This window comes from Anolis sagrei, chromosome X, assembly GCF_037176765.1.
Source record: "Anolis sagrei isolate rAnoSag1 chromosome X, rAnoSag1.mat, whole genome shotgun sequence".
NCBI lineage: Eukaryota > Metazoa > Chordata > Lepidosauria > Squamata > Dactyloidae > Anolis > Anolis sagrei.
In genome coordinates this window covers 72,919,607-72,943,954 of record NC_090034.1, presented here as the reverse complement: position 1 = coordinate 72,943,954, position 24,348 = coordinate 72,919,607, and the positions used below count along the sequence as shown (strand labels likewise).

The 24,348-nt window shown below is 44.1% G+C and overlaps 2 protein-coding genes across 9 annotated transcripts in view; one reads left to right on the top strand and one right to left on the bottom strand.

The window, feature by feature from the left end:
• Positions 1 to 6,157: 6,157 nt before the first annotated feature.
• The window catches only part of PIGV (phosphatidylinositol glycan anchor biosynthesis class V), a 34,810-nt gene continuing 16,619 nt past the window's right edge, over positions 6,158 to 24,348 (top strand). Inside the window, exons 1-3 of one of the 8 annotated variants that reach the window (XM_060784500.2) lie at positions 6,158 to 6,264; positions 16,222 to 16,296; positions 18,694 to 18,853. In XM_060784500.2, the coding sequence (XP_060640483.2) occupies positions 18,767 to 18,853 (87 nt within the window). In that variant the 5' untranslated portion in view covers positions 6,158 to 6,264; positions 16,222 to 16,296; positions 18,694 to 18,766. Of the gene's footprint in view, positions 6,284 to 6,663; positions 7,247 to 10,136; positions 13,464 to 16,150; positions 16,297 to 18,693; positions 18,854 to 24,348 lie in introns of those variants that run through there. The other 7 variants (XM_067473736.1, XM_060784498.2, XM_060784499.2 and 4 more) reach the window with 7 other exon arrangements.
• Positions 8,750 to 13,097, bottom strand: LOC137094843 (uncharacterized). The gene is made up of 2 exons (XM_067460745.1): positions 12,982 to 13,097; positions 8,750 to 9,414 (listed from the first exon to the last, which is right to left on the bottom strand). Exons 1-2 carry the CDS (start codon positions 13,095 to 13,097, stop codon positions 8,886 to 8,888), a joined length of 645 nt encoding a protein of 214 aa, XP_067316846.1. The 3' UTR covers positions 8,750 to 8,885.

Sequence of the window (24,348 nt, the reverse complement as noted above, 5' to 3'; positions counted from 1 at the left end):
GCCACATTTTTCAACATTCATTTTTCACAAGAACAGAAAATGAGGTGAAATCTGAAGAAGGACACGGATAGAAAAACAAATACCACAGGGGTGTTAACCCTTACCTATACTATCCAAAGCTCTTATCTGTCGTATCAATCTATATTTGGCTGGAGTTACGCTTAAAAATGTACCTGTTTTGACTTCTGTACAAATTCAACTTAAGAACAAACCTACAGAAACTGTCTTGTTCGTAACTTCGGGACTGCCTGTAAATAATGGTTTTGTTTTATTCAAAAACACAATGGTTTTTGTGTTATCCATGCCTTAAAAAGTGGAGAAGTCCTATGACATATAGTTGTTTCAAAGTTAAATGCTTGGTTAATTTCCTTGTTAATCTATATATCAATGCATATAAGTTTGTGGGATAACCTGATTAATCTGCTGGCCATAGACCAATGCCATAAACAACCATGTACAAAGCTAGATGTTCTCTAAATCGACCATTTCTGGTTGATCTTAAAGACCATTCTCTCCATCATATTCTTCTGTATTGAGTGACCTCCAATTTAAAGGAAAAGTCACTTTTTGATAAGACCAGATTGAATATTTTTTATAATCTCATTCCAGATTTGAGAACAGGTAAACCAGGAAGTGGTAGAAAATAAATAAGATTGCCAGAATACAAGAGAGTAGGCCCCATCTACAATTGCCATTGAATGCAGTTTGAAGCTAGCTTTTGATTACAAGAATATTTTATATATCCTCTTCGACATTTTTTCACTATCACAGAGGAGCTTGTAGTGTTCTGTGATTTTTCACAGGCCTACATTTTGTCTAGCAATAAACAGTAACTTTTTGAACATATTTTGTACTTGCAAAGTGACGCTGGTTATTGGGAATAAATCGCCTTTTGGGCACACCCACCTTGAATTAATTTCTCATTGCATTTCGGTGAAATTTCCATCCCGTCGTCTTCCACTTGAAGCCTGGGATTTCTCCAACACCACTAGTAGCGGATCCTGACCCTCCTTCCCCTACTGAGGACTTCAGATTGTTCACCGATCAAACATTGAGACTATCTGGAACACCAAGGTTCCAAGTACAGAAATGGCTGATGTTTTGTTTCTTCTTCGTGGTCTCTGTGAAATTGCACCTATGGGGTTTCCCGCACAGTCAGTTTTGGAATTCTCTAGAAGATAAATCTTGGCGGCAGCCCCGCCCAAACTCCCCTCGGTAGTATATAGCCAGTGGGAGCGGCTAAAGTCTCAGTTTTTTTTTCCGTTTCAGTAGCAACAGCTTAGGAATCTCTCTTAGCTTGTTTTTTGGCCTATTAGTTTTTGGTGTTTTTTAATTACTAAAGTTTCCTGACTCAACCCAGTTTTGGACTCAGCTTCCTGAATATTCCTTGTCTGCGGCCTGCCCAACCTCAACAGGCCAGTTAATTATTTACAATCATAGATGGTAATTAATTATCATGCCATCATAAATATTCCTGTCATAGGAATATTTAAAGTTAAAGTGGAAGTTGAAAGTGCAATGATCCAGGTCTGTTTACAGACAACGATATGTGTTGTAATTGTATGTGATGTGTTTAATAATGTTTAATCTTTTTTCGGGGAAGGGATAAATTTTGATGTTTTATACTGTTTCTTATCAATGGCATTGAATTGTTGCCAACACTGTGAACCATCCTGAGTCCCCTTCAGGATTGAGAAGGGCGGTATACAAATATCACAAATAAATAATAATAAATACCTCCCCACTTCCTTCCCCCCTCGCAAGTAAGGGCTTCCAAATGTTGGGCTTGCGGGGAAATCTGCCACACATAGATGGCTGTGCCAAGTTTTTCAGGGCACCTTATTGAAGACTATGTGGCCCAGCCCTGCCATTTCTGCAAGACCTTACTTCCCTCAGAGTTGGTCTGAAGGCACTTTTGCCTGAGCAGGCTCTAACGGTGCCATCCGGCCCAAGAGGCGCTCACCTGTTCAACAGACTGCCACCTCCGCCGTGCTAGAGACTCTACCAGCCCCCACAGCAACGACAGCCTATGCATTTCTGGGGCAGAGCCCAGGAGATACCCCAGAACCACAAGGGCCCCGAGGGCAAAGCAGCCTACATCCTGCCAGCCTGATCACCAGGCAAGGGAACTGATGATAACAGGAAAGCCACTCAGAAGGTTACAAGTTGAAACGGTGTGATGACTATACTCCCTCATCCCGCATTTCGGCAAAGGCTGCAATGTCTGCCACACCATGGGAGCAGACTAAAACCAGAAAGCCAGTGAGAAGTCTAAAAAGAGGAATTCACGCGTTGGCAATGTGCTCTCGCCCCCCATTTCAACGGCTGCAATGCCTGCCACTTTTTGGGAAAGGCTACGATGCCTGTCGCAATATGGGAGCAGCCGCTATCAAGAAAGCCATCAGGATGGCAAAAGGGGGATTCACTCATTGGCAATACGCCCTCCCCCCTATTTTGCTGTGACATGGGAGCTGGCTGAGACATTATAGCCACTGAGATGGTAAAAGGGTAAGTAGTGTGTTGGCAATAAGTCCTTACCCACCCCCTCTGCTTAGCATAGAGCACAATACCTTCTGCAACATCTCCCTGAGCTCACCTAGTTGTGTCTGAGAAGGTTGTGGACATTCCCCCACAAGAGAGGGCTCTCCCTATCCGAGGCCTAATGACGGTTGTTTCTACGTATGCCCTTATGAAAGGACACCATTACTGTCATCATGGCACCTCTCTGCGACCTTATCATCATGGCACCTCTCCGCGACCTTATGGCAACTCTTGGCATTCTAACACCATCTGCCTTCTTTTTCGCACCCACCACCAAAGGGCTATTTCCCCATCATCTTTGGTGGTGGTCTATTTCCAAGTTCATGGCCACAATGCCTTTCATGGTCCTCCTTTACTACACACTCACGGAGTATTGGAGAAGGGAACTGGGAGAGAACTTCCTCTGCCATAATTGTCGGCAGACTTAGAGCCTCCGTCCTCATAGGACTTGTGTGGATCGCCATCCTTTTGATAAGTGTTTGTGCATGTTGTCTTTGCCAACCACCCAGTGGCTAACTCCTATAAAAATCCCATTATTCTCCCCTCAGCAGCAAGTCACCTGCTGTGCCTGTGCCTCTAGTCCTACCTTATCTCTTTTACCTATCAATCCCCTTAGGGGTCCCACCTCCTGCTCAGGTGCAGGAAATCTCATATGTGCGAATTTCACAGATGACCACTCGAAGAAAGTTATAGGTAAGCAACCTATTTTTTTCTCATCTGTAATTTCCCACTTTTGCCAACTACCTTCTGAAGAGATCAAAGTGGCATTGGTGACAATGTTTCTGAGAACATTCCTATAGGTTGAATTAAGCTGAGAGAATTGCCTTAAGCCATCAATTTTTAGTTCAGCAGAGCACTGAACTTGAGTCTCTCGCCCAAATTGGATCTTGCGCACCACAACTACTTGCCAAAATCACATGGGACTGTGACCCAGCCAGAATGTCTCCTGGTTGGCAGCCAGTGCAGGAACATCCAAAGCCAAGGTCAATAATAATAATAATAATAATAATAATAATAATAATACTTTATTTATACCCCGCTAACATCTCCCGAAGGACTCAGTGCGGCTTACAAGAGGCCGAGGCCCAACACATCAATAAAACAACAGCATAACAAATACAACAATAAATAAACTCATAAAACAAGCAATAAACATTAAAACAATAGCAATAAACATTAGACAATAACACCATGACTCATTTAAAACTAAGGCCGGGCCAAATGTAATGATTAATTTTTTTTTAAATGCTGGGCATGACAGGTGAAATGGATAGGTTTTTGGAGATAGGTGCGGTGTGCAGGCAATCTTAAATCTCTAGTAAAATGCATTTGGGACATAATGCTTGGAGTTTCCTATTCTGGGAAGGCACACTGGAACAACCACGTCTTCAAGCTCTTCCTAAAGACTGCCAATGTTGGGGCTTGTCTGATGTCCTTGGGGAGAGAGTTCCACCACGGAGAAGGCCCTGTCCCTCGTCCCCACAAATTGCGCTTGCGACGCAGGTGGGATCGTGAGCAGGGCCTCTCCAGATGATCGGAGAGATCGTGTGGGTTCATATACGGAGATGTGATCACACAGGTAGGTGGGTCCCAAACAGTTTAGGGCTTTGTAGGTAAGCACCTGCACCTTGAATTGGGACCGGAAAATGAACGGCAGCCAATGGAGCTCCTTAAACAGGATGGTTGACCTCTCCCTGTAAGGAGCACCAGTTAACAACCTGGCCGCCACACGTTGGACCAGTTGGAATTTCCGGGCCATTTTCAAGGGCAGCCCCACGTAGAGTGCATTACAGTAGTCCAATCTGGAGGTGACTAAGATCAACAAGTCTGTGTTAACATACACATACTATTACAAGGCAACTCAATGGGGTTGTTTGCTCTTGGCCCTCTGTGTCAACCATAGCTGTACACGTATAGCAGTTATGATGCTATAGGTCTCTTCCCTACCCTAGACACGTTTATGTTGCAATCTCTGTCGTTTTACTACAGGTGTGGGTGACTTACATGTACTGTGTTTAGATGCAAATCTTTTATTCCTCTTCATCTAGCAAAATTTATTTATTTTTCTAATGAAAGGATGCCACCAATATCCTAGTTTTCAATTCTAATTCAGCATTTAGAACAGCTTTCCAAATTGTGTATTGTGACACGTTAATGTGTGAGTTGCAGTGTGTAAACGTATTGTGCAAATGTAATGAGACATCCCCCCCCAATCTATGTGAAATAAGCAAGAAACCATATATATTTTAAAAAAAATGAAAGCTTTTAATGTGATACGTATATTGTGTTACATAATATATGTCTGTGTCCTTATCTCTCATAAAGGATTGGTCTAATCTGCAGTTTGCTAGTAAAACTGAATTACTGTGTCGTGAAACGATGTATGTCGAAAAAGCGTGTCACTGGTTTAGGGATGAAGCTGACTGCATGCATTCAGGTATATAGATTTATGGCAACCCTCTGAATTTAGTAAGTGTTTCTTAGGCAAGAAGCAGAGAAGTTTTTCTCTGAAATATGGCCTACAAAACCTGGCATTCATTGACGGTCTCCTACCCAAGTACCCTATTGGGCTTCTGGGATCAGACTAGACTGGATACTTTTAGGGTATTTAGGCCTTAAATTTGGACACATTGCTACACAAAGAATCCCTTGATTGTGAAGTAATTTCTTTTTGTGCTTTTTCTTCAGTAAAGACTGCAGCAGCTTTTTGTCCATAGAAAACTTGAGTTAGGTCTGTTGATATACATCACAAACTGGTTTCAACAATACCAGAAGCCGCGTCCCAAAAAATGTATATCAGATAATCTTAGTTATGGTGATTATTTGAAAGCTAAGTTGTTGTTTATTAATTCAGTCGCTTCTGACTCTGCGTGACCTACCAAGTTTGCAAAATCTGTGTTTTTTTTTCCTTTTTTCTTTTTAATCTGTGTGTTTGTTTTGTTCTGTTAGAATTGTAACACAATGGTATGGTTGCTGATGACACGATAAATAAATATAAATAGGGCAGTGGTTCTCAACCTGGGATCCCCAAATGTTTTTGCCCTTCAACTCCCAGAAATCCTAACAGCTGGTAAACTGGCTGGGATTTCTGGGAGTTGTAGGCCAAAACACCTGGGGACCCACAGGTTGAGAACCACTGGATTAGGGGCTGAGGGAGGAAAAGAAAGGGCCTGAGACTGTTATGAATTGTGGGAGTTGAAGTCCAAAACACCTGGAGGGCCCAAGTTTGCCCATGCCTGCTCTAGCTGATGGTATGTTAGGAACTGTGAGAGCTGAAGTCCAAAACACCTGGAGGGCCCAAGTTTACCCAGGCCTCTGGAAGGCCTTACTGGTTGCCCTTAGCAAAGATGGCACCCCCCTTGCTTGCCAGCCCAACCTCCCCATGAGATCCTCCTGCCCTTAACAAAGATGGCGCTTAGTCCTTTGCTGGTGGGCTCGGCCTTCCCCCTTGGAGCCCTTGCTGGTATTAACTATCCCTTTCGAAGCTGGGCAATCCTTATAACTTCAAGGGGGAGGAAAAATCCCAAGAAGAAATCATCCCCCTTGGCCTCTGTGGACAGCCGCGTCTTCTGTTCAAACGCCGGAAGGGGAGCGGCCTTGGGTTAACGCGCATGCGCCACTGAGCCCGTGCCGCCGGAAGTTTGCCGTCGCGAGCCGGAAGTGAGGGGAAAGTCTCTCTTTCTCTCTCTTTGGAGGATCTGTGAGGGAGAGCAGGCCGGAGAAGTTGAGTCTGGACGCTCAGGTGGGGGAGAAGGAGGGAGGAAGGAAGGAAGAAAAGAAGGAAGGAGGGCAGGCAGGCCTGCAAAGGGGCCTAAGAGAGGAGCCGCCTCCGTAGGCCTTCCCCAGAAGGGCCTCATGTCATTGGCTACCGCCTAGCCAATGGGCTCTCTTGTTGTTGCCGAGAGAGAATGGTTGCCCTGCTTATCCCTGCGCCCCGCCCTTCCTGTCGCCTCCCTCTCGTGGTCAGGCTCCTCATTGAGGTTTATACCAGGCCTGGGCAACCTTGGGCCCTCCAGGTGTTTTGGACTTCAACTCCCAGAATTCCTAACAGCCTTTTCTGAGGGGGGAAAGGAAAGGGCCTGAGGCTGTTAGGAATTCTGGGAGTTGAAGTCCAAAACACCTGGAGGGCCCAAGGTTGCCCAGGCCTGGTTTATACGCACCCTTTTTTGGAGAAGCCAAGAGTAATCGTGCTTTGGTTAGCCAATGATCTATATAGCATACAAAATTAGAGATAGGCAGGGAGACCTACTTTACCTTCCAAACCAGGCATGGACAACCTTGGGGCGGCTGTTAGGAATTGTGGGAGTTGAAGTCCGAAACCCCTGGAGTCCCAAGTTTGCCCACCCTTTTTTGGAGAAGCCGAGAATAATCGTGCTGAGCCTTTGGTTAGCCAATGATCAATATAACATACAATGATCAATATAACATGCAAAATTAGAGATAGGCAGGGAGACCTACTTTACCTTCCAAACCAGGCATGGACAACCTTGGGGTGGCTGTTAGGAATTGTGGGAGTTGAAGTCCGAAACCCCTAGAGTCCCAAGTTTGCCCATGCCTGCTCCAAACCATCCTGTCGTGTCAAGCCCTTCGTGTCCGAACCTGAGGCGAACTTGTCGCAGGGATTTCGTGGCAAGTTTTGTTGAGAAAAGGTTTCTCATGCCCATCCTCTGAGGCTGAGAGAGTGTGATGCACCCAAAGTGAACTAGTGAGTTTCCATGATAAATAAATAATAAACTTTATTTCTAACCTGCCCTCTCTCCCCAGTGGGACTTAAGGTGGCTTCCAGATGCAAAAAAATGGCAAATATTCAAGGCTATGTGCAGTAAATGATTAAAACAACGCAAACAGTAGGAGCCCCTGGTAGCACAGTGAGTTAAGCTGCTGAGCTGCTGAATTTGTTGACCGAAAGGTTCAAATCTAGGGAGCGGCGTGAGCTCCCGCTGTCAGCCCAAGCCTCTGTCAACCTAGCAGTTCAAAAACATGCAAATATAAATAGATCAATAGGTACTGCTGTGGCGGGAAGGTAACAGCCCAAGCTTCTGTCAACCTAGCAGTTCAAAAACATGCAAATATAAGTAGATCAATAGGTACTGCTGTGGTGGGAAGGTAACAGCCCAAGCTTTTGTCAACCTAGCAGGTTGAAAACATGCAAATGTGAGTAGATCAATAGGTACTGCTCTGGCGGGAAGGTAACAGCGCTCATGCAGTCATGCCAGCCACATGACCTTGGAGGTGTCTATAGACAAAGCCAGCTCTTTGGCTTAGAAATGGAGATGAGCACCAACCCCCAGAGTTGGACACGACTGGACTTAATGTCAGGAAAAACCTTTACCTAAAGCAAACCGTTAACAAACAGTTAAAAATAGAACAGTTGAACAACCTGGACTAAAACATATGCCTCAGTCAGCCACATAAATAACACCTTAAGGAGATTGAACCATTAAAATCTGTATAAATAAAGATAAATATATAAAAAAATATGTTGCTCTTTAATAAGTTAAGGTAATCACTGTCAACATTGTCAGTCGTGTTAGAATCGATGGTAAAAACTAATCATCCTCTCCATAAACTAACGTAGAAAATCAAGTTTTTAGTTGTTTCTTCAAGGAGAGGAGAGAAGTGGCTGTTCTGATTTCTTTATGGAGGAAGTTCCAGAGGAAAGGGGCAACCACAGAGAAGGCCTCCCTTTTGTCCCCGCCGTCTATGTCTGAACCTCTGGCCGCCAGAGCTGTAATCCAGGTCTCAGGCCATGCTGGTTCTTTAGCCAGAGAGTGGCTTACAACAAGGAAAACCATATAAACAATAATAGTCACACAACCAAATTAAGAAAAGTTAAACAACATATCAAAAAACAAATCACAATATAAGGAAAATAAAAGCACAATAAATATGTTAATTATAACACAAAAGAACATCACTGATCATTATAAAACCATATAATGCTTTACACATATAGTAAATGCTTTTCTCCACACCAAGGCGAGACTCAAAACAGCTAATAATACAAAAAGAACACACAAAGTAAAAAATTAAAACACATTAAAACCCAATACATTCCTTATCACAACCTGATTATCTAAAACCGTCACTGGTAAAACCCTATTTACAAATATATTTATTTATTATTTATTTATTTCTTGCACTTATTGACCGCCCCTCTCAGCCCGGGGGCGACTCGGGGCGGTGAACAACAACAAAGAAGACAGTGTACAGTGAGTCAGGACAATACAAACCAGACAAATACAACATAACATATACTTATACTAAAAATCCGCTTCGTCAAGTCCTGGGGTCATAGCCAAAAATCGTAGTCTTAGTTCATTCCAGTGTCAATTTAACTACACTCAATTGAAGGCCTGCTCGAAGAGCCATGTTTTTAGGCCCCTACGAAAGGCCATCAAGGAGGGCGCCTGTCTAACTTCAACAGGGAGAGTGTTCCACAGCCGGGGGGCCACCACCGAGAAGGCCCGCTCCCTCGTCCCCGCCAGACGTGCCTGTGACACAGGCGGGACCGAGAGAAGGGCCTCCCCGGAAGATCTCAAGGCCCTCGTGGGCTCGTAGGCCGAGATGCGGTCTGCAAGGTATTTTGGGCCGGAACCGTTTAGGGCTTTGTAGGATAACATCAGCACCTTAAATTGGGCCCGGTAGCAGATCGGCAGCCAGTGGAGCTGGGACAGCAGAGGCGTTGTATGCTCTCTGCGTCCAGCTCCCGTTAACAACATGGCTGCCGCGCGCTGGACTAGCTGAAGCTTCCGGGCCGTCTTCAAGGGCAGCCCCACGTAGAGAGCGTTGCAGTAGTCGAGGCGGGATGTGACCAAAGCGTGTACCACCGTGGCCAAGTCAGACTTCCCAAGATACGGGCGCAGCTGGCGCACGAGCCGAAGCTGTGCAAATGCTCCCCTGGTCACCGCTGAAACCTGAGGCTCCAGGCTCAGCGATGAGTCCAGGGTCACACCCAAGCTGCGAACCTGCGCCTTCAAGGGGAGTGCGACCCCGTCCAGCACCAGGCTGTAACCCTATACCCTGTTCGGCCTTGCGACTGACCAGGAGTACCTCTGTCTTGTCTGGATTTAATTTCAGTTTGTTCGCCCTCATCCAGACCATTACAGCGGCCAGGCACCGGTTCAGGACTTCGACGGCCTCCTTAGTAGCAGGTGGGAAGGAGTGACAGAGTTGGACGTCATCTGCGTACAGGTGACACCGCACCCCGAAACTCCGGATGATCTCACCCAGCGGCTTCATGTAGATGTTAAACAGCAAGGGGGACAGGATGGAACCCTGAGGAACGCCACAGGTCAACGGCTGCGGCGTCGAACAGGAGTCCCCCAGTAACACCTTCTGAGTACGACCCTCCAGAAATGACCGGAGCCACTGCAAAGCAGTGCCCCCAAGACCCATCTCTGCAAGGCGCCCCAGAAGAATACCGTGGTCGACGGTATCGAAGGCCGCTGAGAGGTCCAGGAGCACCAACAGGGACACACTCCCCCTGTCTAGCTCCCGGCGCAGATCATCCACTAAGGCGACCAAGACCGTCTCGGTACCATGTCCCGGTCTGAAACCAGACTGTGCCGGATCCAGATAATCCGTGTCTCCCAAGAATACCTGGAGTTGTGAGGCCACCACGCTTTCCATGACTTTGCCCAAAAAGGGAAGATTGGAAACAGGCCGAAAGTTGTCCAATTTAGTGGGGTCAAGTGATGGTTTCTTCAACAGCGGCTTTATCACAGCCTGTTTTAGGCTCGCTGGAATCTTGCCTTCCCGAAGGGAGGCATTAACCACCACCGTTACCCACTCGGCCAATCCCCCTCTGGCCTCCTTAAGAAGCCAGGATGGGCAGGGGTCTAGGATGGACGTGGTGGGTCTCATTCCTCCAAGTATCTTGTCCACATCCTCGGGTTTCACAAACTGAAAAGAATCCAACAAAAACTGACAAGCAGGTGCTTGTGTTACATCCACGGAGACTGCATCTAATGTGGCGTCCAGCCCAGAACGGATCGAAGCGACTTTGTCTGCAAAGAACCGAGCAAATGCTTCACAGCGCGCTGCCGAGTTGTCAGGGCTCCCACCCGTGGGGGGAGTTAAAAGACCTCTGACAACCCGGAACAACTCCGCCGGACGGTTTTTTGCAGACGCAATAGTGGCCGCAAAGAAAGTTTTCTTTGCGGCTTTTATTGCCGCGGCATATGCCCTCAAAAAGGACACAAACCGTGTTCGGTTTGACTCGCTTGGGTCCGATCGCCACACGCTCTCTAGAACCCTCTTCCTTCGCTTCATCGCTGCCAGCTCCTCAGTGAACCAAGGGGCTGGTTTAGCTCGGTTACTTGAGAGGGGACGTTCCGGAGCGATCTTGTCAATAGCCCTGGTCATCTCCCCATTCCAGAGAGCGACCAAGGCCTCGACATTATCACCTACCGCGGTGGCGGGAAACTCCCCAAGAGCCGTCAGGAATCCGTCCGGATCCATAAGCCTCCTGGGGCGGACCATCTTAATGGGTCCTCCACCTTTGCGGAGGTTGGGGGGCGCAGTGAGCCTAAATCTAATCAGGAAGTGGTCGGTCCATGGCAACGGAGAGATGGATAGCTCCTCCACACCGCCACCCTGCTCCCATCCCTGGCAGAAAACCAAGTCCAATGTGTGTCCAGCACAGTGGGTGGGGCCAGTTATTTGTTGGGACCGCCCCATGGTTGCCATGGCAGACATGAAGTCCTGAGCCGCACCTGTGAGGGTTGCCTCGGCGTGGATGTTGAAGTCCCCCAGCACAAGGAGCCGTTGGGACTCCACAGCCAAGCTCGAGACCACCCCCGCTAGCTCAGGTAGGGAGACTGTAGTGCAGCGAGGTGGACGGTACACTAGCAGAATCCCTATTCTGTCCCGGTCACCCACCCTCAGGTGGACGCATTCAAAATTTGTGGTCTGCGGGATGGGGCTCCTGGTTAGATGGATGGAATCTCTGTAGACCACTGCAACCCCGCCTCCCCGTCCTCCGGCTCTAGGTTGGTGTTGCACGGAGAAACCTGGAGGACAAAGCTGGGAGAGATTTACGCCCCCCGCTTCATCCAGCCAGGTCTCCGTGATGCACGCCAGATCTGCCCGCTCCTCCAGGATTAAGTCCTGAATCCAAGTTGTTTTTCCGTTGACAGACATGGCGTTCAACAACACCACCTTCAAGCCAGAGGGCCCGCTCACCTGGTTACACCAAATTACCTTAGGAGACCTATTGGGAATAGTTAATTTGGGAAAGCGGTCCGAATTAGGCCGAATTCGGGGTCTCCTTCTCCCGCATCTCCTCCTTCCCACCACGACCTCTATGGGGGCCCCTCGGCTAGTGGAACATCTCCCTCCCTCCATGCCGCAGTTATGAGCCATAGGAGTATTTTCTCCTATGCTTGTTGTTAAGCTTATTAGTTCTTGCCAGCATCCCCCCTCCCCTTTCTCCCCCCTCCCCACCACACTTTCAATCCCAGGCTCCGGGCCACCTCCTCTTCCGCCCCCTCCACCACACCAGAGCAGCGTGAACAGTATCCAAAGGGGGGCAGGGGACCACATGGGTAGCGGCGATTCAGATGATGGTATCGATATAGCCAGTTCTTAGAGTGCAAAATATCGCCAGGTCTATTTAAAACTATTTAAAACTATTCATTAACCCCATTGGAAGCCAAGTTCCCATACTATTGAATCTAGTGCAGTAGTTCTCAACCTGTGGGTCCCCAGATGATTTGGCCTTCCAACTCCCAGAAATCCTAACAGCTAGTAATTTGAACAAGCTCCTTGTCCAGTGCTAACTCTGCTGCACCACTGTAACTCTGTTATTCTGGTGTGTGAGTGTTAGCATCATTGGGATGTTGTAGGTTTTTTAATGGGAGTTGTAGGCCAAAACACTTGGGCACTCACAGTTTGAGAACCACTGATCTAGAGAGACCCGTGGTACACATAATTTTAATTCCCCCGGAAGCCCTGTTCAAACAAAACTTTTCACTCTTTTCCTAAATGATAAAAGAGTGGTGGTGGCTTTGATTTTTCTAGGGAGGGTGTTCCACAAAGTTGGGGCCTTCCCCGAAAAGGGTGGTTCCCAACCTTTATTTGGCCGTGCCCCACCTAAGAATCTCAAAAATCCTCATCTCCCCCCAATGACATATAATTCTTATCATTCAAAATTTGAACTCCTATGTATTCACACAGAGGAAGTCTGAAAGGCCATGAACTTGGTGTAAACAGGCTTCCAAAGTACATGTGCTTTCCTCCTCTCCAATTTCACCAGCTGACAGCCCTGTACATTCTGATTTTTTATTTTTAAAAGGTGAATGTCACAATTTACATATTTATATACTATATATGAAGCCCATAAAACCATATGAAATGCAGAAAATTCAGTGTTAATAACTCATTCCCAAATTTCCCCCCTAAAAAAATCAAATTGCCCCCTTCCCCCGTGTGGCCTACCTTGGGAACCAGGGCTCTAGGCTGAGAAAAAGTGATTTGAACAAGTTCAGGAAGCTTTGTTGCCCAGTATGTTGCTGTTGAGCTCTTTCCCTGTGTATTGTCTTGGCCTTCTTCATGTTGTGTGAACAAAATGGACTGAGGTGTATGTACAAGTTGAGCATCCCTTACGCAGATAACCAGAATGGTCTGCATGAGTGGCTGAGTTAATGCTGCTGGAAGTTCACCATAGAATGACACTGGAGGGCTTAGAGATCTCGATATAGAATGTTTTCATTTCAAAATTGGAGTGGGGGTGGGATCCAATACACATCTTATCTCAAGCAATTTGGGTAAGGGATATTCAACTTGTATGATTTCCCTGTATTGTCTCCAATGTTACTGCCTTAAGTGTTTCAGAGAATAAGTGTCGCAAAGGCTTAAATATACAGATGATACCAGTTCATGTGGCAGCGACAAAAGCACTGGAGAGCTTTTGCTAAAAGGTCAGATTAAGGAATAATGTGATCTTGTGCAAGGTGTTTTTCTTTTGTAGTTTTGAAAAATCACTTTGTCTATAGTTCAGTCTTTTGCAATCCTGATTTCTTGAGATTTTAATAGGACATGTTGGGATAGAATTCAGGATTTTGTGAAAATGAAGGGCATATTTCACCAATCAACAGCAGTTTGCATAAACAGCCTTGCAGGTGCTGGTTAACAGCTGCTCTCCAAAATCTTAGGTGGGACTGAGGGGTGATTTCCACCTTTTCATAGTATCATAGAGTTGGAGGAGACCACATGGGCCATCTAGTCCAATCCCCGCGATGCAGGAAAAGCACAGTCAAAGCCCCCTGATAGAAGCTTAAGACCAAACATGGGAGCTAACTTCTCTGATGCCTCCCATTTCCTGCTCATACACTAAAAAGTTATTTTAATCTAATGTAGACAATCAAGTCTATTTGTCACAGCAGGTTAGGAGCCCCCAGTAGCGCAGTGGGTTAAACCCCTGTACCAGCAAGACTGAAGACCGAAAGGTCGCAGGTTTGAATCTGTGGAGAGCGCAGATGAGCTCCCTCTATCGGCTCCAGCTCCTCTTGCGGGGACATGAGAGAAGTCTCCCACAAGGATGGTAAAACATCAAAACATCTGGGCGTTCCCTGGGCAACGTCCTTGCAGACAGCCAATTTTCTCACACCAGAAGCGACTTGCAGTTTCTCAAGTCGCTCCTGACACAACAAAACAAACAAACAAAAAACAACAGCAGGTTTACTAGAGAAAAGTCTTCTTGAACTTGATACTTCTGAAAAAATTCCCATAGAGCAGTGTTTCTCAACCTGGGGGTTAGGACCCCTGGAGGGGTCGCAAAAGGGTGTTAGAGGGGTCACCAAAGACAATTGGAAAACTCAGCATTTTCTGTTGATCATGGGGGTTCTGTGTGGGAAGTTTGGCCCAATTCTATCATTGGTATGGTTCAGAAGGCGTTTTAATTTTAGGTGAACTATACATCCCAGCAACTACAACTCCCAAATATCACGGTCTATTTCCCCCAAACTCCACCAGTGTTCACATTTGGGCATACTGAGTATTTGTGCCATGTTTGGTCCAGATACATCATTGTTTATGTTCACAGTGCTCTCTGGATGTAGGTGAACTACAACTCCCAAACTCAAGGTCAATGCCCACCAAACCCAGGATTTTCTGTTGGTCATGAGAGTTAGGTGTGCCAAATCTGGTTCAATTGCATCATTGGTGGAGTTCAGAATGCTCTTTTAATTTAAGTGAACCATAAATCCCAGCAACTACAACTCCCAAATGACAAAATCATTCCCCCCCCCCCCGCCCAATCCCACCAGTATTCAAATTTGGGCGTATGGGGTATTTGTGCCAAATTTGGTCCAGTGAATGAAAATACATCCTACATATCAGATATTTACATTATGATTAATAACATTAGCAAAATTACAGTTATGAAGTCGCAACAAAAATAATGATGTGGTTGGGGGTCATCACAACATGAGGAACTGCATTAAGGGGTCACAGCATTAGGAAGGTTGAGAACCACTGCCATAGGGTCAGGATCTTACGTCCTATCCAAAATTAACAAGTCCTTCAAAAAAGCCTCTTTAATTAGACATGTATGAGATCACATTACATAGATTAAATAATAGGCATTATTTGTCACAAGTACATGTTTTGTGTACTGACAAATTAGATCAGGAACGAATGTAAGGTGATCCCATGCTAAACTAGGACACATCCATTAAGTGATTTTATGGCAAGTGTTTTTCCAGTTGAGACAATTACATCACATGGCAAATATGTTATCATTAATTTGCATTCTATAACATAGCAGCATGGGCATCTTTTGGCAAGGCGGCCATGATACTACAATATTCTCCATTTTGGTGGTAGTTTCCTTCTGTCTTTTTCTCCAGGTTCACTAGGCCACTGACTTTGTATGTAGTCATAAGGTAGCGATATCAAGACTGTCTTTGTGTCCAAACCTATATCATGCTTAAATCTTTTATCACAGATTCAGTTGTTATTATCAGAGAGAGTAGACCCACTTAATCCCAGGGAAATGTGGTATGCCCCCTATGTAAGTGTGATGCAGTGAATGTACTTTGGTTGAGACTAACACTGTATTTAATTCATGGACAGCTGTCTAAACCATTTTTCTAAAGCTGGGCTCAGTGTGTATATTTCCATAGACTTAATTTAAATTTTTTGAATGTTAATCTTCCTGGTTTAAATCCGTGATTGAAACAATTTGGAAGTATGGGAAGCTACCATCATAGTGAGTGCTTGCTGCCCTCTGGTGGTAACCCATCTTCAGTGCTTAACTGTGAAGCCATTTCACTATTTCCATTTTAAAGGTTTTTTTTTTTAAAAAAAAACTGCATTTGGCTTATAGATGTTCCCTGTTAGTGATATGGGATGAAAAATAGGGTCAGAGAGAGTAAAAACAGTTTGTACTTAAACCAGTGAACAGGCTAGGAATTGGCATTTGCTTGGCATGAAATTGCATGAGGTTTTCTTTTGTTCTACTTTAATTGTTTAATTTCATTTGATATCTATTTATTTTTCCCTCTGTGTTTTACTGCATCATCTCTGGGGGAATGTTTGTGTAACCGTTATAGTGCAAAGAAAAGACTGTTTGATAATCACTGTCCTCTTTGTGTTTTCACTGCAGAGAGTTTAACATGTCTCAGCATTCTAGACAAGGTCATATACACAGACTTGCTTTCTCTTACACAAAAATAGGCACCTTCCTTCCTCACATGATGGTGGGATCTGTCGAAAGGGAAGACTTGTATCTCGCAACAACCCAGGAAAGAGGTGTGTGCAGTGTGTTGGTGTGTTTTATATGCAGACATATTTCATATACCCCCTTGTATTCCTGTAAATGAAGGCCTAATTTCTAAGTATTGGGGGTGTATGTATGAGAGCACATTATGCGAAAGCAATGGTGGCTGTATAGATTTTGAAGGTTCAAATGTAGTCCAGCACTCAAGACTTCTTAATGGGGCGCTACATCCACGGTTGATAGGCCTGTCAGTTTTATTAGCCATGATAGCTAAATGGATCTTGCTGGCTCAGAGGCAGCATATTTTTACTACCAGGAAAAAGGCTGAATGAGAATTTGAACAAGCTCCTTGTCCAGTAGTAACTCTGCTGCACCACTGTAACTCTGTTATTCTGGTGTGTGAGTGTTAGCATCATTGGGTTGTTGTAGGTTTTTTTCGGGCTATATGGCCATGTTCTAGAAGCATTTTCTCCTGTCGTTTTGCCTGCATCTATGGCAAGCATCCTCAGAGGTAGTGAGGTCTGTTGGAACTAGGAAAATTGGGTTTATATATCTGTGGAACGACCAGAGCGGGACAAAGACTCTTGTCTGCTGGAGCTAGGTGTGAATGTTTCAACTGACCACCTTGATTAGCATTTGATTGCCTGGCAGTGCCTGGGCAATCTTTTGTTGAGAGATGATTAGATGTCCTTGTTTGTTTCCTCTCTGTTGTTTTGCTGTTGTAATTTTAGAGTTTTTTAATACTAGTAGCCAGATTTTGTTCATTTTCATTGTTTCCTCCTTTCTGTTGAAATTTTCCACATGCTTGTGTATTTCAATGGCTTCTCTGTGTAGTCTGACATGGTGGTTGTTGGAGTGGTCCAGCATTTCTGTGTTCTCAAATAAAATGCTGTGTCCAGGTTGGTTCATCAGGTGCTCTGCTATGGCTGACTTTTCTGGTTGAAGTAGTCTGCAGTGCCTTTCATGTTCCTTGATTCGTGTTTGGGCAATGCTGTGTTTGGTGGTCCCTATGTAGACTTGTCCACAGCTGCATGGTACACGGTAGACTCCTGCAGAAGTGAGAGGATCCCTCCTGTCCTTTGCTGAACGTAACATTTGTTGGATTTTCTTGGTGGGTCTGTAGATAGTTTGCGAACCCCACCTCCTTCAAGATGAACTGAACCACGTCAACTGGGCTATACAGGCCAATGGATACTCCACCTCAGACAGCAGAAGAGCTGCAAGACCGAGAACAAGCCACGGGAGTGAAGACAAAGATCCACCCAGAGGAAAAGTGTTCTTGCCATACATCAAGGGAACCACTGACCGCATAGGGAAGCTGATGAGGAAACACAACTAATGCTACGTTCAGCAAAGGACAAGAGGGATCCTCTCACTTCTGCAGGAGTCTACCGTATACTATGCAGCTGTGGACATGTCTACATAGGGACCACCATACGCAACGCCCAAACATGAATCAAGGAACATGAAAGGCACTGCAGACTACTTCAACCAGAGAAGTCAACCATAGCAGAGCACCTGATGAACCAACCTGGACTCAGCATATTATTTGAGAACACAGAAATGCTGGACCACTCTAACCACCACCATGTCAGACTACACAGAGAAGCCATTGAAATACACAAGCATGTGGACAATAGGTTCTTGTGGGTTTTTTCGGGCTATAGGGCCATGTTCTAGAGGCATTGCTCCTGACGTTTCGCCTCCATCTATGGCAAGCATCCTCAGAGGTAGTGAGGTCTGTTGGAAATAGGACAATGGGTTTATATATCTCTGGAATGGCTGGGGTGGGGCAAAGAGCTCTTTTCTGCTAGAGCTAGGTGTGAATGTTTCAACTGACCACCTTCATAAAAAGGGACACTTTATATCAGTGGTTCCCAACTTTTTTTTGACCAGGGACCACTTTGACCAGGGACCACTCTCCAACATTAGTACCAAAAGGGTTCTGAATCAGTTTTTCTTGGAACTGTCGTGCAGATTCGGTTTGGTTATTTGGGGTGCTGATTCAGAAAATTGCATTGGATAGACCATATCAGCTCTAGTTTCTGATTCGGAACATATGCCATCCAGTAGTCACCATCTGCTCGCCTCCAAAAAGCCATATTTAATAAGCCTCGGCACTATAAGAGGGTTTTGTGAGATCAGTCGTTCTCGTTGGAATGGTGTAGTAACGGTGAGGCCACAGACCATATTTTAGTTCTTGCGGACCACTGGTGGTCTATGGACCACAGGTTGGGAACCACTGCTTTATATGTTACATATTCATTAGAGTCACTCAGAAAAAAATTCAACCATTTCTACAAGAGCGTTTCCATTTTGATTTATCAGCAAGGGTTTAAAAATATTTCTTTCCAGTTACTCACTCTACCGAGGACAATTTAACATATGCTTTATTAACCTACATCTTTGGATTTGTGTTCTGATTTCAGGTTTTGAAATTTCCAGATAAGATTCCATACATGAAGGGCAGCAGTGAACCATTCGATCCCCTCAAAGGCTAGGATGCTGCTGAGGGATGGGAGAGATCCTCGTCGCCGAGAAGTGCTCCAGTTTGCATTGTTTTGCAGAGCTGTCACACTGCTCCTCCAGGCAAGTCCTTGAGTACCAAGTACAGATCATGGATGTTACTTAAATGTAATCGAAACATAAGTCCTGCTTATTTATTTTAAAATATTGATTTTTCTCTCTCTTATAACTTAAGAAAGGAGTGTGGCTAAGTAGCTTTGTTTGCCTGCCAGTGTTTTTATATAAAAACTAGCTTGGGAACCCAGCAGTGCCTGAGTAATTTGAGAAAAGCATTATTTGTTCTGCAATGTTAGGTAATACCATTTAGTTAATTAGTAATACTGTTTATTAGAAAAAAAAGTCTTTGATTTTGTTGTTTATGAGTGCTCCCATTAGAAATTGCATATATTGTTGATTTTGTTATTTTATATTCTGTTATGATGTATTTTGTCATTGTGTATTTATTATATTTCATTATTTTGGGCTTGGCCACATGTTAGCCGCACCGAGTCCCCTTTGGGGAGATGGTGGCGAGTTATAAATAAAGTGTATTATTATTATTATTATTATTATTATTATTATTATTATATCCTTTGTTACAATGTGTTAGTGGACCCTGATTGTTTCTTTCTCCCACTCTGGACATTATTCCACAGATATATAAACCTCACTTACTTAGTTACTGCGACTGTTACTGCGACTGTGTTTATTGTAATGCTACTTTGTTATTGTATTCATATGTTTTTTAAAATGTAATTTTGATGATGTTGCTTGTTGTTTATGTTTTGGTTTTATTTTGATATAATATGTTGCCCCATGTAAGCCGCTCCGAGTCCCCTTTGGGGAGATGGTGGTGGGGTATAAATAAAGTTTATTATTGGCATTATTATTATTATTATTATTATTATTACTAGCCGTCCTCTGCCACACCTTGCTGTGGCCCACTCTGGTGGTCATGGGGGTTCTGTGTGGGAAGTTTGGCCCAATTCTATTGGTGGTGGGGTTCAGAATGCTCTTTGATTGTAGGTGAAGTATAAATCCCAGCAACTACAACTCCCAAATGAGGGCCGTTCAGCTGTGGAACTCTCTGCCCCGGAGTGTGGTGAAGGCTCCTTCTTTGGAAGCTTTTAAACAGAGGCTGGATGGCCATCTGTCAGGGGTGATTTGAATGCAATATTCCTGCTTCTTGGCAGGGGGTTGGACTGGATGGCCCATGAGGTCTTTTCCAACTCTATGATTCTATGATTCTATTTTCCCCAAACTCCAGCAGTGTTCACATTTGGGCATATTGAGTATTCGTGTAGAGTTTTGTCCAGATCCATCATTGTTTGAGTCCACAACGCTCTCTGGATGTAGGTGAACTACAACTCCAAAACCAAAGGACACTGCCCACCAAAGCCTTCTTAGTGTTTTTTGTTGGTCATGGGAGAACTGTGTGCCAAGTTTGGTTCAATTCCATCGTTGGTGGGGTTCAGAATGCTCTTTGATTGTAGGTGAACTATAAATCCCAGTAACTACAAATCCCAAATGACAAAATAATTTTTTTGAGTGAAGGACATACATTGGGTTGTTAGGTGTCTTGTGTCCAAATTTGATGTCAATTTGCCCAGTGGTTTTTGAGTTCTGTTAATCCCACAAACGAACATTACATTTTTATTTATATACTAGTTGTCCCCTGCCATGCGTTGCTGTGGCTCAGTCTGTTGATCTGGAAAATAAAGTAATGAGAAAGTGTTGGTTTCTAATATATGCAATGGGTAAACAGTATTTCTTGCTGTTTTTTGTCAGTGTTGATGAGTGTCTGGTTTGGCCACCCTGGAACATGCAAGATATCATTGTCCTTCTTTAGGGGTCCCTTTCAAATCTATGATACTATATCTGTGTGTGTGTGAATCATCTCTCTCTCTCTCTCTCTCTCCCTCTCCCTATCTATCTATCTATCTATCTATGGCTGGATGGCTCTTTGTCAGGAGGATTTTGATTATGTTTTCTTGCCCTGATGAAGGGAGTTGGATTGGATGGCCTTAAGTATTTTCTGATGATCATGGGGGTTCTGTGTGGGAAGTTTGCCCCAATCCTGTCGTTCGTGGTGTTCAGAATGCTCTTTGATTGTAGGTGAACTGTGAATCCCAGTGGCCACAAATCCCAAATGTCAAGGTCTATTTCCCCCAAACTCTATCTGTGTTCAGATTTGGGCATATTGAGTATTCGCACAAAGTTTGGTCCAGATCTATCATTGTTTGAGTCCACAGTGCTCTCTGGATGTAGGTGAACTACAACTCCAAAACCCAAGGCCAATGCCCACCAAACCCTTCCAGTATTTTCTGTTGGTCATGGGAGTTCTGTGTGCCAAGTTTGGGTCAATTCCATCGTTGATGGAGTTCAGAATGCTCTTTGATTGTAGGTGAACTATAAATCCCAGCAACTCCAACTCCCAAATGACAAAAGCAATTTTTTTGAGTGAAGGACATACATTGGGTTGTTAGGTGTCTTGTGTCCAAATTTGGTGTCAATTCCCCCAGTGGTTTTTGAGTTCTCTGAATACCACAAACGAACATTACATTTTTATTTATATAGATATATAAAAATATCTAGTATCTCCAACTAAAATGATTAGATTCTCTGGAAGCTTTTAATCAGAGGCTGGATGGCCATCTGTCAGGGGTGATTTAAATGCAATATTCCTGCTTCTTGGCAGGGGGTTGGACAGGATGGCCCATGAGGTCTCTTCCAACTCTGATTCTATGCTTCTATGTTGAGTTAGCGGATAACACCACATTATTTGGGATTGTATGCAAAACAACAGAAAGAACTCCACAAAGTGCAGATGCGATTCAGTAGAATAACAATTTATGCATACTGGGCTCCAAAATCTTGTAGATTTGCCATAGTCACCATTTTAGCCATTGTAGGAAATTTGCATCAAATAGAGTGGGCTGCAGTCCATGAAAATTAATAAAACCTATTAGCCTCTTAAGATACCACAATTCTCTTTTTTGTTTTGTTTTTCCTGTAATAGAGTATCCTTTCCTAGCAAAAAATGTCTAGAACAGTGTTTCTCAACCTTCCTAATGCCACAACCCGTTAATACAATTCCTCACGTTGTGGTGACCCCCAGCCATAAAATCATTTTCGTAGCTACTTCGTAACTGTAATTTTGCTAGTGTTGTGAATCGTAATGTAAATAACTGATATGCAGGATGTATTTTCATTCACTGGACAAAATTCGGCATAAATACCCGATACGCCCAAATTTGAATACTGGTAGGGTTGGGAAGGATTGAGATAGTCATTTGGGAGTTGTAGTTGCTGGGATTTATAGTTCACCTACAATCCAAGAGCATTCTGAACTGTACCAATGATGGAATTGAGCCAAACTTGGCACATAGAACTCCCATGACCAACAGAAAATGCTGGGAGGGTTTGGTGGACATTGACCTTGAGTTTTGGAGTTGTAGTTCACCTACATCCAGAGAGCACTGTGGACTCAAACAATGATGGATCTGGACCAAACTTGGCACAAATACTCAATATGCCCACTTGTGAACACTGGTAGAGTTTGGGGGGAAATAGACCTTGACATTTGGAAGTTTTAGATGCTGGGATTTATAGTTCACCTACAATCAAAGAGCATTCGGAACCCCACCAACAATAGAATTGGGCCAAACTTCCCATACAGAACCCCCATGACCTACAGAAAATACTGTGTTTTCTGATGGCCTTTGATGACCCCTTTGACAACCCCATGGGACCCCCCTAGGGGTCCCGACCTCCAGGTTGAGAAACACTGGTTTAGAACCTAAAGAGTGCATTAAGTAGGCTCTGTTGGGATAGATTTTATGATCTGATTTCTAGGAGTGGGGGCTAATATAACAAATTCTCAGTTTGATTGTTTTCACAGACATATAGGCCAGAAATATATAAAAAAATTATATAAGACCCATTCCAGTCAAGAAATTAATAGAAATCAATGCATGGTGAAGGTGGTCTCTGTGGGAGCGCACTCATTTTGATCAAGTCATCTTTCAGTTGTTGTTTATCATGCTCTATAGTGAAGTAGCCTTGATTCTGTTCAAAGGTGATAAATCCCATTGAGAACACACATTTTTCAAATCTGGTTATGAACTCCTGATGAAGGACAGCTTCCTAGTTTGTTTGAAATGTATATACATTTGAATACAGTATGTGAACATCCTTCTAGTCTCCATCAAAACTGTACCAGATGAGGGGCTAGTGAATTCAAATGTTCTGATTTGTTAATTTTTTTCCGTGTTAGGAGTGACTTGAGAAACTGGGTTGTTGTAGGTTATTTTGGGCTATATGGCCATGTTCTAGAGGCATTCTCTCCTGACGTTTCGCCTGCATCTATGGCAAGCATCCTCAGAGGTAGTGAGGTCTGTTGGAATTAGGAAAAAGGGTTTATATATCTGTGGAATGACCAGGGTCTCTTGTCTGCTGGAGCTAGGTGTGAATGTTTCAACTGACCACCTTGGTTAGTATTTGATGGCCTGGCAGTGCCTGGGGCAATCTTTTATTGAGAGACGATTAGATGTCCTTGTTTGTTTCCTCTCTGTTGTTTTACTGTTGTAATTTTAGAGTTTTTTAAATACTGGTAGCCAGATTTTGTTCATTTTCACGGTTTCCTCCTTTCTGTTGAAATTGTCCACATGCTTGTGGATTTCAATGGCTTCTCTGTGTAGTCTGACATGGTGGACAATTTCATGTGATTTATAGATCACCTACAATCAAAGAGCATTCTGAACCCCACGAACGATAGAATTGGGGCAAACTTCCCACACAGAACCCCTATGACCAATAGAAAATACTTAAGGCCATCCAATCCAATTCCTTTAATCAGAAAACGTAATCAAATACTGTTTACCCACAAGCATAAAGAAATTGCATGTATTAGAAATCAACACTTTCTCATTACTTTATTTCCCAGATCACCAGACTGGGCCACAGCAACCCGTGGCAGGGGAGGGCTAGTAATGAAATATATGGGGACATAACATGTCTAATGAAAATCTTTCATTTATATTTTTGAAAAGATGTGTGTTGCAACACATTGTTGTGTCAGTTGCAGTGTGCAGGTGTTTCGCGCAAATGTAACAAGAAAGCTCTGAGTCTATGTGAAATAAGCAATAAATCATATTGCTTATTTCACATAGACAGAGGTTTCTTGTTATATTTGCATGGCACACCTGTACACTGCAACTGACACAACAATGTGTTACAACACACATCTTGGAAAGCTGTGGTTTAGACTCTAGAAGCAACATGGGAGGAACAGATGTATAGGCTCAGCTAGGCTCCTACATATCTATTCAGACTGAGCTACTGATCCTGGTACTGTATCTGAGCTTTATAGGACCATGCAGCATAATAGAAGCTTCCTTCTCTGATAGCTGCCTCCTTGACCAAGGAACTAAAATACCTGGCATCTTTTGCCAGAGTCCTCAGTTCAAAACTCCTTATGTTTTTGAGCATTATTGGGCCATCAACCACAGTTGTGGTTTCCAAACTTGATAAGTAAAGCCCACTTGAGTTATTAATGCATTCCAAAGGCTTTATTTTGA